This window comes from Chrysochloris asiatica, unplaced genomic scaffold (assembly GCF_000296735.1).
Source record: "Chrysochloris asiatica unplaced genomic scaffold, ChrAsi1.0 scaffold00019, whole genome shotgun sequence".
Lineage (NCBI taxonomy): Eukaryota > Metazoa > Chordata > Mammalia > Afrosoricida > Chrysochloridae > Chrysochloris > Chrysochloris asiatica.
In genome coordinates, this window is record NW_006408537.1 from 2,251,707 (window position 1) to 2,268,690 (window position 16,984).

Sequence of the window (16,984 nt, forward strand, 5' to 3'; positions counted from 1 at the left end):
ATTGAGAGAAAGAGTCCTGATGTGGCACTGTGGGTCAATGTGCTGGACTGCAAGGTCAACCACTAGGGCTCACTAACCGCTCTGGATCCTACATCTGGTTCATCATCATCTAACCTCCAGTTCTTGAGACTTGAGTTAATAGCCTGTTGTCTGATCTGCTGATTCTGGGACTCAAAAAGTTTCTGCAGCCCTGTGAACCAGTACTCTGCCATCTGATGATTTGGGACCTTCCAGTTTCTGCATTCCTATGAGCCACAGCCTGTCATCTGCCCTGTCAATCTGTGCTACAGTCACATGAGTCAAGCCTCCAGCCTAACACCTGATCCACAGATTTGGGACTTGCAGCCTCCACAAATACATAATTAATTTCCTTGAAATAAATTGATAAAGATAGACAGATAGATAGATTAATAGATATACAGACAGAAAAGGTACTTCAAAAGTTCAAAGAGAAATACTCTTTCCATGAACTTTTTGAAGCCCCTTCATGTGTACTTGTATGTGTTTGTATGTGTCCCTGGTTTTGTTGTTCTAGAGAACCTAGCCTAAGACAGATAACCTTTCTAAATTTATGCTTAAGATTTCAGTAAACATTTTCTTTCCACAGACAACAGTAAAAATAATAAACAATGTCAATCCTACATCTGTTAGCTTGACTTTTCTGTAGCTCTCCTTTATATTCAGATTTTTCTACAAGTGGTCAGCTCTACTGTCCTTAATTCTTAAACTTTTAAAGCTAGAGCTTTCTTTCTAAGCTTATAAGATCCATATTTTCTCACTAAGTAGTTTTTCCTCTAGGATTAGAATCTTTATATGCTTCAATCTCAACAAATTATTATTAAGTGAAATACATCACAGTATTAATTAAAATATAAAAATCTAATAAGTATAATTATTCTTACTTTCATTGCAAACCTCTGCTTCTTTTTTTTTTATTCTGATTATAGAAAGCCTTTGTTTATTAATTCATTCAGTTCTTTCAGCAAATTCATGTGTTAAACAGTATGGATTTAGTGTCATTGGTTAAAAACTATTAATAATATGAAAACAAATATGACATATAATTGACATGTGCTAATTGGTGCTAAAATGGCTAAAACAGAGAGACTTGTCTTGGAGCCTGGTGGTAAGTAGATCATGGGAATCTACTCAATAGTTACTGGTTTGGTTTGATTTTTAGAGAGATGACTAGTACGAACAGAGGAAAAACCTGTGCAAAACGCTAAGGCAGGAGAAAATATTACTAACTGAAAACCTAAATTAAATTAAAATATACTATACTCTAGGAGTCCTGGTGTGGTGCTGCAGGTTTGTGCATTGGATCACAAGGTCAGTTTGAACTGCAAGATTACAGATTCAAACCTCGGGAATCCTATACAGGGTTGCTATGAGTTGGAGCCAACTCAAAGGCACTTAGCAACCACAACAACAGTGTCACCTTCGAATATAGAGGGATAAGAAGGGGAAAAAAGGGACATTGCCATCAAATCAATTACAATATAAGTGACCTTGTAGGACAGAATACAACAGATTCATAAGGTCTCCAAGGCTGTACTTTTTTTAGAAACAGATTATCATCTTTCTCCCCTAGAGCAGCTGGTAGGTTTGAACTGTCAGTTTTTCAGTTAGCCACTGGGTGCTTAACCATTGTGCTGCCAGGGTTCCTGAGAGGGAGAAATCAAGAGCAAAACCAGTTTTCAAAGATCAACTCATTGAGAGGGTGGTGTAGACCAGGTTACGGATTTTTAACTGTATTAAGAAACTCTTTAATGATTTTAAGGAAAGGAATGCTGAAATGGAACTTGATATTTTTATGAAAATTGTAGGAATTTTTTTAAAGGTAATGAACTGTAAGAAGCAAAATAGATACAGGTGACCAGTTAGGAGGTTCTGAAATGGGGAATTCTTCAGCAAGCCACTGAAGCAAATAACAAAATTCAAGATTTTTAAATCTTTGGCCAACATCCAGCCTTCACAATCTGTAAAACTGTCAAAGATATATTTTTGTGACTAAATTTATTGTGAATGTTCTTTCCAATAAACTTTAATACTTATTAAAATTTAAAATTAAAATTCAATATTTATTAACCTGAACTAAACTGTCACCGTTAAAAGATGACTTTTCTATTGTAAAAGTTTAATGAGTCAACAGATGACAAATAAATTTACATTTAGAATTTTGAACTATGACCTGTTTCCAAAACTCAGAAGTCAAGTTTTTATAAATAGGGAATTCACACGTTTAGGCTAATTCCTTTTGAAAAATTATGCATCCTTCTTAAGGATGCCAAAAATAAACACATTCATTTCACTTACCCAACAGCAGTGCATGACCTACAATATTGTAAAACACGTTACTGTCCACTTTCAGGCCCGAAGTCCTGGACATGCTGAGGCCTCTACTGAAAGAGCTCCACACTGAACAGTTCTGTATGTAAGAATCTGGATAGGAAAGAATAAGGTAAGACTTACACCACTGTGACTGTTCATTGCCATCAAGTCAGTTCTGACTTATGGTGACCCCAATGTGTGTCAGGATAGAACTGTGCTCAGGAGGGTTTTCTTGATTATAATCTCTACCACAGTAGACTGCCAGGGCTTTCCTCATTGGTACCACAGGGTGGATTCAAACCACCAACCTTTAGGTTACTTGTTGTTAAGCAACGTTGAGTTGGTTTTGACTCATAGCGACTCTGTAAAGGATTTTCAGAGTGGCCAGTGAGTTTGAATTGCCAACCTTGCAGTTAACAGTCCAGTGCTTATACTACAGTGTCATTACCTGGTTAGTTGTTGTTGTTGTTTCTAAGTGCCATCGAGTCTGATCAGACCCATAGTGACCCTGCATAGGGTTTCCAAGGAGCAGCTGGTGAACTTGAACCACCAACCTTGCAGCTCAAACGGACCTTGCAGTCCAGTACATTAACCCACAGTGACACAAATCAAGTGCAAAACACTTGCACCACCTATGGACCCTATAAGAGTGAATCACAAAGCTTCTTCAGGTTTTGTTTATCACATCTAAAACAAGCTGTTGTTGTTGTTACATGTGGTCAATTCCAACTCATAGCAACCCTATACAGGGTTTCAAAGGAGCAGCTTGTAGGTTTGAACTGCCAACATTTTGGTTAACAGTCCAGTGCTTGTCCTATAGCACTACATCAGGAGTCAAAAGCAAACTGTATTATAGCTAAAAGCATCCCTCACACCTTAATGAGATTCAAAAGTTCAAAAGCTAGAAGCAGCAATCAAATCAAATCAAGAAAATCAATAGTTCTCAAATATACCAGTGAGTTAAGCAAAGTGAAATTCAAGGGCCAGTTGTTAGAAAAGAAAATCATCATCTATAAAAGAGTGTATGGCCAAACCACAAAAGAACATATGGCTACACTATTTATTAGTGGGTGCCATCTCTGATACCAACTCTCATCACAACAGGGCAAAGAACAGGTAAACAAAATTGAAGGACTACAGAAAGGGTACTGCTTATAATTATGCCAACCCTGATCTTTGAAAACCACATAGAACATGAGGAAATGTGGTAGTCATTTCTTGAGTGGTGATTTCATATTTCTAGCTTGTCAGGCAATGATATCCCTGCCTCTAGACGCCAAGTGATTCTGTTTCTATATTCTAAGCAAGGACAGGGGTTGACATGAGGAAACTGGCTTTCACATATGATCATAGTAGATTTATAAACAAAAAAGGAAGAAGGCTATACTATGCTAAAAGGAACAAACATTTAGGAAAATCATTACTGTAGCTTTATAGGCACATTTTATGGCCCCTGTATTATGTTATGAAGTCTAGATCAGTCAATGAATAAATATTTACTTCTTCTTGTTGTTAAATGTTATCAGTCTTCTTGTTAAGTGTTGTCAGTTTGGTTCCGACCCATAGCGACAGGGTTTCTGAGGGGTGGCTGGAAAGCTTGAGTGTCAACCTTGTGGTTCAAACCAATTTTTCAGTCCAGAAGAATAACCCACAGTGTCGCACCAGGTCTCCATGATATATACTTAGTACCAACTATATGGAGTCCTGGTGTGGCGCTGTGGGTTAATGCAAAAGACTGCAAAGCCGTTTGAACTGCTAGGTTGGCGGTTCAAGCTCACCAGCTGTTCCTTGAAAACCCTATCTAGGGTCACTATGGGTCGGAATCAACTCAATGTCACTTAACAACAACAATACCATCAACTGTATGTTTAGGCACTGTGCATTGTGTTGGGAATAAATATTTAAAAGTTGTTCGTCTCACTTCTTCTTCCTAGTTTGTCTTCATCTGGAAGCTCATCTGAAAGCTGTCCACCATGGGTGACCCTGCTATATTTAAAATACCCATGGCATAGCTTTTAGAATCACAGCAACTCACAAGCCACCACAGTATGACAAACTGACAGATTACTGGCAATTGGAATTCAAAGGTTAGAAACAAATGGGGAAGGGTCATTAGATGGAAAATATGGCCTTGGTGATAGAAATGATGCTGGAGATGGCATGATTGAATTCTGCAAAACCAATGACTTCTTCATTGCAAATATCTTTTTAAACAACATAAAATACACATGGACCTCACCAGATGGAATACACAGAAATCAAATTGACTACGTCTATGGGCAGACCAGAAGAGTTGTGGGATGACATCAAGAACAGCATAGACAAAGAAAGCAAAAAGTCATTAAGAAGAAAAGAAAGAAGGAAAAGATCAAAATGGATTTCAGAAGAGACTCTGAAACTTGCTCTGCAGCATAGAGATGCTAAAACAAATGGAAGAAATGAGGAGGTACAAGAGCTGAACAGAACATTTCAAAGGTCAACTCAAGAACACAAAGTCAAATATTACAACGAAATGTGCAAAGATCTGGAATCAGAAAACCAAAAGGGAAGAACACGCTCAGCATTTCTCACGCTGAGGGAACTGACGGAAAAATGCAAGCCTGTCTTCCTTACTGGAGAATTCTCTTGGCAAGTTATTGGATGATGCAGAAAGCATCAAAAGAAGATGGAAGGAATACACAGAGTCACTGTATCAAAAGCAAATGATCAATTTTCAAACATTTCAAGAGGTAGTATATAATCAAGAGCCAATGATACTGCAGAAGGAAATCCAAGGTGCAGTGAAGGAATTGGCAAAGAACAAGACACCAGGAAATGATGGAATGCAAATTGAAATCATTCAACAAAGTGAGGTGGCACTGGAGGCACTCATTAATCTATGCCAAGAAATTTGGAAGACAACTATCTGGCCAACTGATTGGAAGGCATCTATATTTGTGCCCAATACAAGTAGAGGTGACCCAATGGAATGTGGAAATCATCAGACAATATCTTTGATATTCCATTTGAGTAAAGTTTTACTAAAGGTAATACAGAAATGGCTGCAACTACACATTGACAGAGAACTTCCAGAGGTTCAAGTCAGATTGGAAGAAGACTCTTTAACAACCTGCAATATGTAGCTGATACAACCTTGCTTGCTCAATGTGAAGAGGACTTAAAATATTTATTTATGAAGATCAAGACCACAGCTGTCAGTATGGATTGTATCTCAATAAAAATAAATCCTCACCATTGGACCAATAAACAACATTCTTATCAATGGAGAAAAGATTGAATGAAGGAATGAATGAATGAATGAAGAAAAGAATGAAGACTTCATTCTTCTTGGATGAACCATCAACACTCATGGAAGCAGCAGTTAAGAAATCAAACAACGCATTGCATTAGGTAAATCTGCTGCACAAGACTTTTTTAAAGTATTGAACAGCAAAGATGTCAGCATGAAGACTAAGGTGCACCTGACACAAGCCATGGTATTTTCAATAACCTCATATGCATGCAAAAGCTGGACAGTGAATAAGGAAGACCGTAGAAGAATTGATGCTTTTGAGTTATGTTGTTGGAGGAGAATATTGAAAGTGCCATGGGCTGCCAAAAGAACCAACAGATCTGTGTTGGAAGAAGTGGAGCCAAAGTGCTCCTTGGAGGCCAGGATGGCCAAACTTCGTCTCTCATTCTTTGGACATATTGTCAGGAAGATCAGTCACTGGAGAAGGATATCATGTTTGGTAAGGTGGAGGGTCAGAGAAAAAGAGGAAGAGCCCCAGTGAGATGGATTGGCAATATGGCAGCATCAATGGGCTCAAGTGTGGCAACAATAGTGAGGTTGGCCCAGGATCGGGCAGTGTTTCTGTTTGTTATGCATAGAGTCACTATGATTTGGTACCAACTCAATGGCACCTAACAACAACATAAGTTAGAACTGACTCAATGGCACTTAACAACAACCTCCTCCATGTTCCCAGACAAAGCATCTGGGTCTCACACTGTTCTTTCCCATTTCCCTTGCAGAAGATTATTCTGAACTAAGACAACAAAAGTGTTTTTTATTGGGTCTGGATTCCCATCACATTGATTGTCTAAACAATTCTTTGTCACAAAGCTAGTAAATGGTAGAAGCAGTATTGAAAGACTCTATCTGTCTAGCTCACTCCACTTTTGTTGTACCTACAACGATAAACACTTGTTGTCGTTGTTAAGTACCTTTGAATTGGTTCCAACCCTTTATAGGATTTCTGAGGCTTTTTTAAAATCCTCATGAGAGCAGAAAGCCTCATTTTTCTCCCATGGAGCGGTTGGCAGACTCAAACCATGGACCGTGTGGTTCTCAGTCCAGTGCTTATCTCATGGAGCTACTGCTTTCCCAAATAAACAGTTTGTTTTTGTTGTTTCGTACCATCCAGTTGGTTCCAACCCATAGAGATCCTGTGCAGTCCAGCACATTAACCCACAGTGCCATACCAGGTCTCCCACTGTCCATCCCTAAATCCCTTATACTTCTGCATGTATGCCTTGAATATGGGAGAAAAGAGGAAAGAAAAATAAGGAATCATTAGCCTCACCTCTCATAGCTCCCACCAGAGTCAGTGAAGTTAAATGTTTCTGAAAGGCTTGCCCCAAATTCTGCAACTCTACTCCCCTCAGCTGGACCTGGCTGGGCATCTCTGGGGAGGACTGGATGATGACTTTGGCCCCCATGTCCTTGGATCCCAGCATCTTCTCATTCTTGGAATACAAACAGTCCTGTAAATTTCCTGAAACACAGAATGAGAAAGGAACTTGAAGCATGTTAAACATGCTTCTAGACAAATCTCCCAGTCTGAAGGGTACGGTCAACACAAATAAAAAACCATAATTGTTTATTTCATTTAATAATTTACTTCCTTCTCTCTTTGATTATCCTCTGTGGATTATTAATTAAAAGATCCAATAACTAGGACATGATGTTGCCTTCACTCTATTATTTCCAGAAACCTCCAAATCAATCATTTTAATTTACTGCCACAAAGAGCCAGACTCTAACCAACAAGCCCAAGCTAAATAGATGCTTATTTCAATCCAAAAGATCCCCTGGAGGAAGTATGCAATAAAATGACCTTCTCAGGGTTGATAATTGTAGGGAAGAAATGTGAGGACTGAATGTAGTCACAGCACTTTTTATCCAAAGCCATCTAATAGGGCTTTGCCTTTATTTTGATACTTTATAGATTGTTGTTGTTGTTGTTAAGTGCCATTGAGTTACTTCTGACTCACAGCGACTGTGTAGGGTTTCAAGTAGTAACTGGTGAGTTTGAACCACCAACCTTGTGGTTCAAACCAACTTTGTGGTCCGGTACTTTGTTCCACAGTTAGTAATAAATGCCGCTGCAAAAATGGCAAAAGGTTCCAGAGAAATAACTGAGCAGTTTCTGTACTAAAACCTTCTTCCTAAACCTTGTGGCCAGCTCAATTTAGGGTGAATCCTGTGATGACCAGAGGACACTAGATTATAAGAATGTAACACTCACAACTATGATTACTAGAAACAGCTGTGGCCTCAAGGTTCAGGCCACTTTTTGTTGACATATGACATTTGATTGTATAAACTAGCCTCAGATTGGAGAACCAATCATCTCCTGAATTGATTCTTTATTGTTCATGCTAATAATCTTTCCCAAGTAATCCACAGTAAATTTTAGAATCCAGCTACTTGCTAATGCTCAGAGAATGAACACAGTAAGAGGTGAATAAAGATGCGGTTTCTATGTGTATGCTTTATCAAAATACTAATGATTTATATCTGTGACTCAAAATATTTTTTGAGTGTCCTTGCCTCTTATTGTTTCATTTAGCTGCCTTACTCCTACATTCAGCACAACACAAATAAGGAGTGAGAAACATTTGTTTTAACTAAGATCTATGAATTTACTTTTATTTTGAGAACTTTATAATAACATTTAATAATTGTAATGAAACTAGAAGTTGTTTTTTTTCTCTCTTAGGAGCTAGCAGACTCATAGTGGCACAAGTCTATAAGCATGGTCTTATAGCACGATTGAGCACAATACCTCACAAATTGTGATCAGAGAACCATTTGTATGAGAAATTATGAGCAGTGTTTGAATGGAATTCAGATCTTAATTCAGCAGATTGCTGAAGTTTGACAGTCACTGGATTTTCACCAACTGTCACCCAAACATGTCACCAAAATGACATGCTTGTGATGACTCAGGAATGAAAGTGGGGCAAGGTAGGGGATCAAGGTGCCTCATACTACTAACAACTGTCCACACCCAACCATATCCCAAAATTATACCAACATGTACTTATATGCAGAAATGTCCCAAATCATCATCTTCAGCCCCAACATTTCTTCCAGACTCTAGATACTAGCAGACATCTCCAATTAGGTACTGGCCTGACAGCTTAGTTTCAATAGGCTCAAAATTAAACTCATGATCTTCACCCTTCCTCCCCCAAACAGTATGCTCTTCCCATCTCAGTAAGTAGCCTCATCATCCATTGAGAGCTCATGCCTGGGAGTCATCCTTGACACCCACAGCATCCTGCACCAAAATTGACAAATGATGTCTCCACTACATGTGAAAGACTCATAATCTATAGGCTGGGAGACCAAAACATAACCTACTAAACTAACCATGCCTGAAATAGATGTTTAATAGGCACATCAGTGTGATTCAGTGCCTGTTACTCTACTAGAAGATAAATTGACTTTTTGGACCACTTACCTAAAATATGTGATAGTTCACAAAACAAACTGAAAAAAAAAAAAAAAAAAAAAGGCGGGGGGAGGGAATAAGAAAGTCCTACATGTCTAGTCCTACAAGAATGTACTGCTGAGCCCATCATTCTGGAATTACAGTTTTCCTAAGAATAGTAAAAGAGACCTCGCAACAGCGATAAGACAATATCATTACCAGGGAGTTTAACTCAGAAGAGATTCAAACTTCTCTTGAAGGTCTCCAGATTTAATATTTTAAGAAATCTGCCCCCTAAAGAAGTAACTACTTTCCCAAACTGTGGGCATTTTTTGTTCAAACACTGGATTTCTCAGCAAAATACTTCTCTACCTTCTGAAACCTTGGCCTCCTGGCATGAAGCAAGTTGTCTCATTATCTCATCAGTAAGATTTCCTTGAATGACAATATTCCTGCTGAGTAAAGCCACTGTGGTCTTGAAAACAAGATGCTTTCCAGCTACCCAACTCTCCGTGAAGTCATGAGAATATCTGGGAAGAAAAAAGGAGAAAGACACATCTGAAAATGTCATACTCTGAGTCTTATTAGGAACCGTAATGCACTAGATTAGTGTGATTGTTCATTTGGGGATCTATAGCTTTTGAGATCCTAATACAGAAAAGCAGACAATGGGTACAGTACATGAAAACTGGATACTGTCAATTATTACACTAACCACTTGTTAAAGGAGTCCTGGTGTGGCGCTGTGGGTCAATGCACCAGACTGCAAAGCCGTTTGAACTACAAGGCAGGTGGTTCAAACTCACCAGCTGCTCCTCAGAAACCCTATACAGGGTTGCTATGGGTCAGAATTGACTCAACAGTGCTTAACAACAACAACAACTTGTTAAAAGCAGAAAGAAGATTTAGGGTCTTACAAGATAAATTTATTTAAGAAGTCCAGATCCTAAAAATATTTCATGCTTTATGATTTTCTTATCAAAATTCCTAGGACTACAAAAAGAATTAAAAGCAAGAATGCAAATTGATACTTATACACCAGGTTTCAGCTTCCTCAGTGGCAATGCAAAAGTAGCAATCTCTTACCTCCTATGGGTATAAGAGATTAAATGAGATAAAATCTAAAGAGTATCTATGAATGTTCATTCATAATAGCCAAAAGAAACAGCCCAAGTATCTATCAAAATGTGGTACATGCATGCAATGGAATAAAAAGAAATGAAGTCTTGACACTTGCTACAATATTGAAAATAATACGTTGAGTAAAATAACTCAGTCACATAAAAGAACAAATATTGTATGATTCCAGTTATAAATAAAACATCTTATTAGTGGTTGTCAGGGGTGCGTAGGAGTGAAGGGGAAAGACAGATACAATACTTAAGGAACGCTAAGCATCAGTTAAGGGTTACGGGAAAAATTGGGAACAGTTCATGATGATGGCTGAGCAACATGATGAACATAATTAATGTCATGGCACTGTACACATGAAGATTGTTGAAATGGCAAATAGTTTGTTATGTATATATTCACCACAATTTTAAAATGTCCTGATGTGGTGATATAGGATAAACACTGGATTGCTAACCAGAAGGTTAGAGGTTCAAACCCAGCAGTCACTCCTTAGAAACCCCTTGTTGTTGTTGTTAGGTGCCATCAAGTTGGTACCAACTCATAGCGACATTATGCACAGCAAAACGAAACAATGTCCGACTCTGGGCCAACCTCACTACTGTTGCCATGCTTGAGTCCATCGATGCTGCTACTTGGCCAATCCATCTCATTGGAGGTCTTCCTCTTTTTCTCTGATCCTCCACCTTACCAAACATGATATCCTTCTCCAGTGACTGGTCCCTCCTGACAATATGTCCGAAGTATGAAAGATAAAGTTTGGCCATTTTGGCCTCCAAGGAGCACTCTGACTGCACTTCTTCCAAAACAGATCTATTGGTTCTTTTGGCAGCCCATGGCACTTCCAATATTCTCCTCCAACACCATAACTCAAAAGCATCAATTATTCTACGGCCTTCCTTATTCACTGTCCAGCTGTCACATGCATGTGAAGTTATTGAAAATACCATGGCTTGGGTCAGGCACACCTTAGCCCTCAAGTTGACACCTTTGCTCTTCAACACTTTAAAAAGGTCTTGTGCAGCAGAAGTGACGAACTACTTCCAAATATTTAGTCACTGAAAACCTTATGAATAGAAACCCCTAGGGTCACTATAAGTTAGAGCTGACTCAACAGCACTTAACCGCACTAGCATTATTTAATATAAAAATATATTTTGAAAGACTAACAAATATCCAGATTCTTAACACATTTAAGATCTCATCTTCCATTAGCATTTAGCCAAGCTGACAGCTCAGTACCTCAAGGGTGACTGAAGATGGACATCTGCATTGTGCACAGTCTCCACAATGACAATCTCATCCCTAGGCTTGGCATCTTCAGCACCTACATCACTGATGATGACAACTTCATCCCCAGGTTGCCAGTCCACAGCATCTTCCAGAGCCAGTACAGTGTCACAGGCGTGGGCAGCTTCTCGAAGATGGGTGACAATTACTTCTGGTAGTGGACCTAAAGGAGCCCAAGGAAAATTTGCCTTTAAATGATTTTAATGATTAATAAAAGTGTAACGTTATTCAACCAAAGAACGCTGTGAGTGAAGAACCTGGAAAAACAAGCATCAAGGTTAATAACACCAAGGCCTTCACTTTTCCTAATGCTGGTTTTCTCCTCCAGAGCCCTGGTGGCATCACAGAGGGTTATGCATTGAACATAACAGTTGGAACCCTTCAGTCACTCCACAGGAGAAAGATGAGGCTTTCTGCTCCCATAAAGATGTACCACCTCAGAAATCATACACAGGGTCACTATGAGTCAGAACCCACTTGATGGCACTTAACAGTTTTCTCATATTTAACAGAGTTTGTTGTTAAATGCTGTCAAGTCTGTTTCAACTCATAGCAACCCTGTATAGATTTTCTAAGTTGTATTATCTTTGCAAGAGCAGAAATTCTCATCTTTCTCCAACAGAGTGGCTGGTGGGCTTAAAGCACTGACCTTGTGCTTCGCAGTCCAGTGCTTATCATACAGAGCCACCACACTCCTTATTTAATAGGGCAGAGAGTCGTAAAGTGTATAAATCCCAGCTTTGCCTTATTCTCACAATGGAATCTCAGGTAGTCTACTTAAGGGTGGGTTTCCACTTCCTCAATTACACACCAAAAGTAGCAATCTCTTACCTCACTGGGGTTTGTTGTTGTTGTTGTTATGTGCCTGGAGTCAGTTCCAACTCATAGCGATCCTCTACAGGGTTTCCAAGGCTATAAATCTTTAGGGGAGCAGAAAGCCTCAAGTTTCTCCCATGGAACAGCTGGTAGATTCAAACTGCTGACCATGAGACTAGCAGTCTGATTTGTAACCACTACGCTAACAGATTAAATGAAATAAAATCTATGAAATATCTAGCTTGGACCTTGACACATAATAGACCATCAGTGTATTTTAGTTCTTCCCTACAACTCTGCTTTGAGAATGAATTTTTCCTATTACTTTCTTATTTTAAATAAAGACAAATGATTGCTGACTATGATGTAGAAGTCCATAACTAATTTCCATTCCAAAGAATTCAATTTACTTCAGAAAGTGTTAACAGAGTAGAAATTCAAAATCACCTTTAAACAGTTATCCTAAATCTGGGTATATTAAATGATTCCTCGTGTGGTACAGTGTATTTACTTAATATGTCTCTTCTAGCCATGGTTTTTGTAACTCCTACCAAATGATTGGGAGGGACCATACAAATTGGGTATATGGGGCTCTAACATGGAAATTGGTTAGTTTTGCTAGCCCACTAAGTTTAAAAGGAGCCATCACAGAAACAGGAACAGAACATCTCAAGACCATCAAGAAAGAAGGGGCATGGAAGAGCCTATTCTTTGAAGAGTTGGCAGCAGCAGCAGAGGCAGCAGCATGGAGAGATAGAGAGACAGAGCAGTGAGTTTCTTGGACCATTGAAAGAGTACAGTTGAGTGCCTTCTGAAAGGAGCATGACCTGCAGAACTGAGTGCCCTTTAGGCATTTATCAGTAGCAGTAAGGGAACTTTTACACTTGCCTGAGCAGGACAGAGGCCATGGGACCATGTGGCTAAGAGACCAAAGACCAGAGAGAGGCATGCTGTGGTACGATTGAGAAGATATGCTTCTGACTACAGAATTGCTACTTCCTGAGTTGTTTCTGATCCTGAATTGTACCCTCTACTTCCCTAGTATAATAATGAAGTATTTTTCTTCACACCATTTTTGCACCTTCCAACTCTAAAATAATATATCCAGGACAGAATTGTGAGGGAAAGTTGAAGACGGGGAAACTTTTAACTGTGCATATTTTGATTTATTAGGCTCAATTGCACCCATCTATTCCTCCCTACACAAGCATGCTAGTTCCTAACTACTGAAGATTGAAGAAGGTAGTCTCGCTCACATTTTACTCTGGTCTTTTCCAGCAAGAGTCAAAGCCAAGTGCTTTTTCAAACCATTATATAAAGCAATACCTCAAAAAATACATAGCTTACTTCTAACTCCTTCCCTTTCTTTAGTACATTTCCTTCCTTCTTTGCAATAGATCATAATTTACCCTTAGCCCACAGCAAGTTACTGTCCTCCCTTCTTGCACTAAAGTAAAGTAATAAGACTCGAATCTCTAACTACCGAGGTGGCCTACAATAAATCATTTTCAAATTATTTTAAACTTTCTTCTTTATTTATTTGTATGTGTGCAGGAACTTGTGCTAACGATGCTTTTCTAGATTTAGAAAGGTCTTTGGGTTAATGATATAATTTCTAAAGTTTACTTGGGCCATAATTTTATCGTAAAAAAATTTACAGAGTTCAAAATTTCTAATTATAGGTCAGGTGAAAATTAAGACATAAATCATCCCAAAAGAAAATCATTTTAATTTCATTCTGAGTTTGCATGTTTTAACCTTTGGGAATAATAAGATGAAATAAAGTTTATTTATATGTATATGCACATACATGTGTATTGCAATGATTCCTTTTTGAATGTCTGAAAAGAAAAGTTGATACCAAGCATAGAAAAATGTTTGTCAATGACAAAATGCTATCAAACTGTGTGATTCATTGTTCACAATCCTCAATCATTATGCTGTAAATACCTGCTACCAGTATGCATAGCAGATTCAAGAGTAGAAACAACAAAGATATTTTTCAACTAACTATTCTTTTAAAATGATAGGGAAATCAGAATGAAAGAACCACATCCCAGATGTTTTTGAACATCATGTGTTAACTATCAGTATAAATTATTGTACTTCAAAGGCCCCTGAGTGGAACAAACAGTTGGTGCATAATTATTAATTCAAAGGTTGGTGGTTTGAACCCATCCAGGACTACCACCAAAGATAAGACTGGCATTCTGCTTCAATAATGATTACAGCCAAGAAAAATCTAGGAAATTCAGTGCTACTCTGTAACACAAGGGGTCACCATACAGGAATAGCCACAGGTTGAAGAGACTCAGGGAACCCTGGGGAAACTTGAGTTACATAATTTATAGTAATAATGGTTGTTGTGTACCGTGAAACCAGTTCCAACTTATAGTGACCATCTATATGGTTTCTAGGTTTGTACATCTTTACAGGAGCAGAAAGCCTCATCTTTCTGAAGTAAGTGACTGGTAGATTCAAACTGCTGACCTTGTGATTAGCAGCCAACTCATAATTCCCCAAATTACCAGGGCTCCTTACTATAACATATGCTTTAATTTTTGTTGTTAAGTGCCTTCAAGTCAGTGCCAACTCATAGTGACCCTGTATAGCGTTTCCAAGTAGTGACTGGTGAGTTGGAACCACTGACCTTGTGGTTCAGACCGACTTTGTGGTCCAGTGCTTATCCAAATAAGTAAATAATATTCAGTATCTAAGTTGTTGTTAAATTCCATCAAGTCAGTTCTGACTCACAGTGACCCCATATAGGGTTTCTGAGGAGCTGCTGGTGAGTTTGAACCACCAGCCTTGTGGTTCAAACTGACCTTGCAGTCCAGAACTTATCCTACAGAAACAGAAATGCAAACATTCATAGAATAAACCAAACACATGCTAGGTAGCTTTACAATAAGGTAGGCTTTTTGTTCCCTTTAGTAGAGTGTACAGATTATTGTTGTTGTTGTTGTTGTTGTTGTTGTTGTTGTTGTTGAGTGTCATCGAGTTGGTTTCAATCCATAGTGACCCTGTATGAGGTTTCCGAAGAGCAGCTGGTGAGCTTGAACCGCTGACCTTGCAGTTCAAATGGCTTTGCAGTCTACTGCATTAACCCACACCTGAGAAATTCAGATTCTTCAAGGACAAGGTTGTACAGTTATGAGATTGCCAGTGTCAGATTCTGAAATCCAGTACCAGGGAACTGGACAAGTAATTGAATTCCTGGCCTCTGGAAATAACTGTAAATTAACTGTACCCAATTAGCTTTGATACTCAAAAATTATATTCATTACTTTGCAAATGGTATTTAAATGCCACACAAGGTGGACCTACAGAACTCTGTAATGAAGAAAGCACTGCCCACATTGGAAATGTGAGTCAGTTCACTATACAGAACTCTTAAGAAACACAGATTGAGCAGCTCCCTTCCTTTGTGTACCACAAATCAAGTCACAAATAAAAATACCATTGAAAAAGCTCAAGAGTTTATAAATATGCTTAAATTAAAAAGGGTTGTGCTCTTAACTTGTATTTTAATATGATGTTTAACCACTCTCGGCTTTCAAAGTTGACCTGTTATCCAACAAACTGCTCATTTACTCCTGCTAATGACTTTGACTCATAATTGTATTTCCTTAAAATTATTGTTCAAACATTCCAGTGTCATTCATCCATGATTACACAGTCCCAGAGAACCATTCTTACTAAATGTGCATGGAGAGAAATAATAATCTTTGTGGCTTAGCACACTTCATAATCTCTAATTGTCCTCTGTTTGATTATTTTGTAGGACTTCAATCTTTATCCCAAATTAATTCTGCCAAGATCTCTCCAAACAGTTAACAAAAGGAATAATGTCATTTCAATAAAATAATGTCCACATTAGGATATAAATATTAAAATAGTCATAAAATAACTAGAAATATTTTTCTCAATTATATGCACATTATTTCCCCTTCATTTCTGGTTTCAGCTTCTCAAGTATCCACAGCAAAATAATGAATGCTGTTCTTTCTTATCTGTAGATTAAAATGGTTAGGTATAAGGGAGACAAGGAGTCCTGGTCATGGAATGAGTTAAGCACTGGGCTGCCAACAGCCATTCCAAGGGAGAAAGTTGAGAGTGTTTACTCTCATAAAGGTTTCCAGATTCTGAAACTCTGTGGAGCAGTTCTATTCTGTTCTGTACTGTCACTGTGAGTCAGAAATGACTCAATGGCTGTGGACTTGGGGAGACAAAGATGAAGTAAACAGACGCCCTGACCTCCAGGGCCTATGCTCAGTATGTTGTTGTTAAATACTGTCAAATTGGTTTCAACTAATGACGACCATGTAAACGGTTTCCCAAGAACAGTTGGTGGGTTTTAACTGTTGAACTTGTGGTTCAAAGTCCAGTGCTGATTTGACAGCACCACACCAGGAGTCCAGTATAGACACAGACAAACAAAAATCACAAACACTCCATACTAAGGTATTGATACAGACGGACACTCAAGTCTATAAGAGCATGGACATGTAGAATCTCACTGACACAAAAAGAGGGGTTTGTGTCACGGATGGAATTGTACCCTCCAAAAAGATAGGTTGAAATCTTAATCCCTATCAGAATTGATGATTCTGAGTTATGGTGTTGGAGAAGAATATTGAAAGTGCCATGGGCTGCAAAAAGAACCAATAGATCCGTCTTGGAAGAAGTGCAGCCAGAGTGCTCCTTGGAGGCCA

The 16,984-nt window shown here is 38.6% G+C and overlaps 1 protein-coding gene across 1 annotated transcript in view; it reads right to left on the bottom strand.

The window, feature by feature from the left end:
- PKHD1 (polycystic kidney and hepatic disease 1 (autosomal recessive)) overlaps positions 1–16,984 on the bottom strand; it is a 722,421-nt gene that overhangs the window by 415,192 nt on the left and 290,245 nt on the right. Inside the window, 4 exon segments of the mRNA XM_006835767.1 lie at positions 2,317–2,442; positions 6,897–7,088; positions 9,405–9,562; positions 11,406–11,616. Coding sequence (XP_006835830.1) covers positions 2,317–2,442; positions 6,897–7,088; positions 9,405–9,562; positions 11,406–11,616 — 687 coding nt within the window.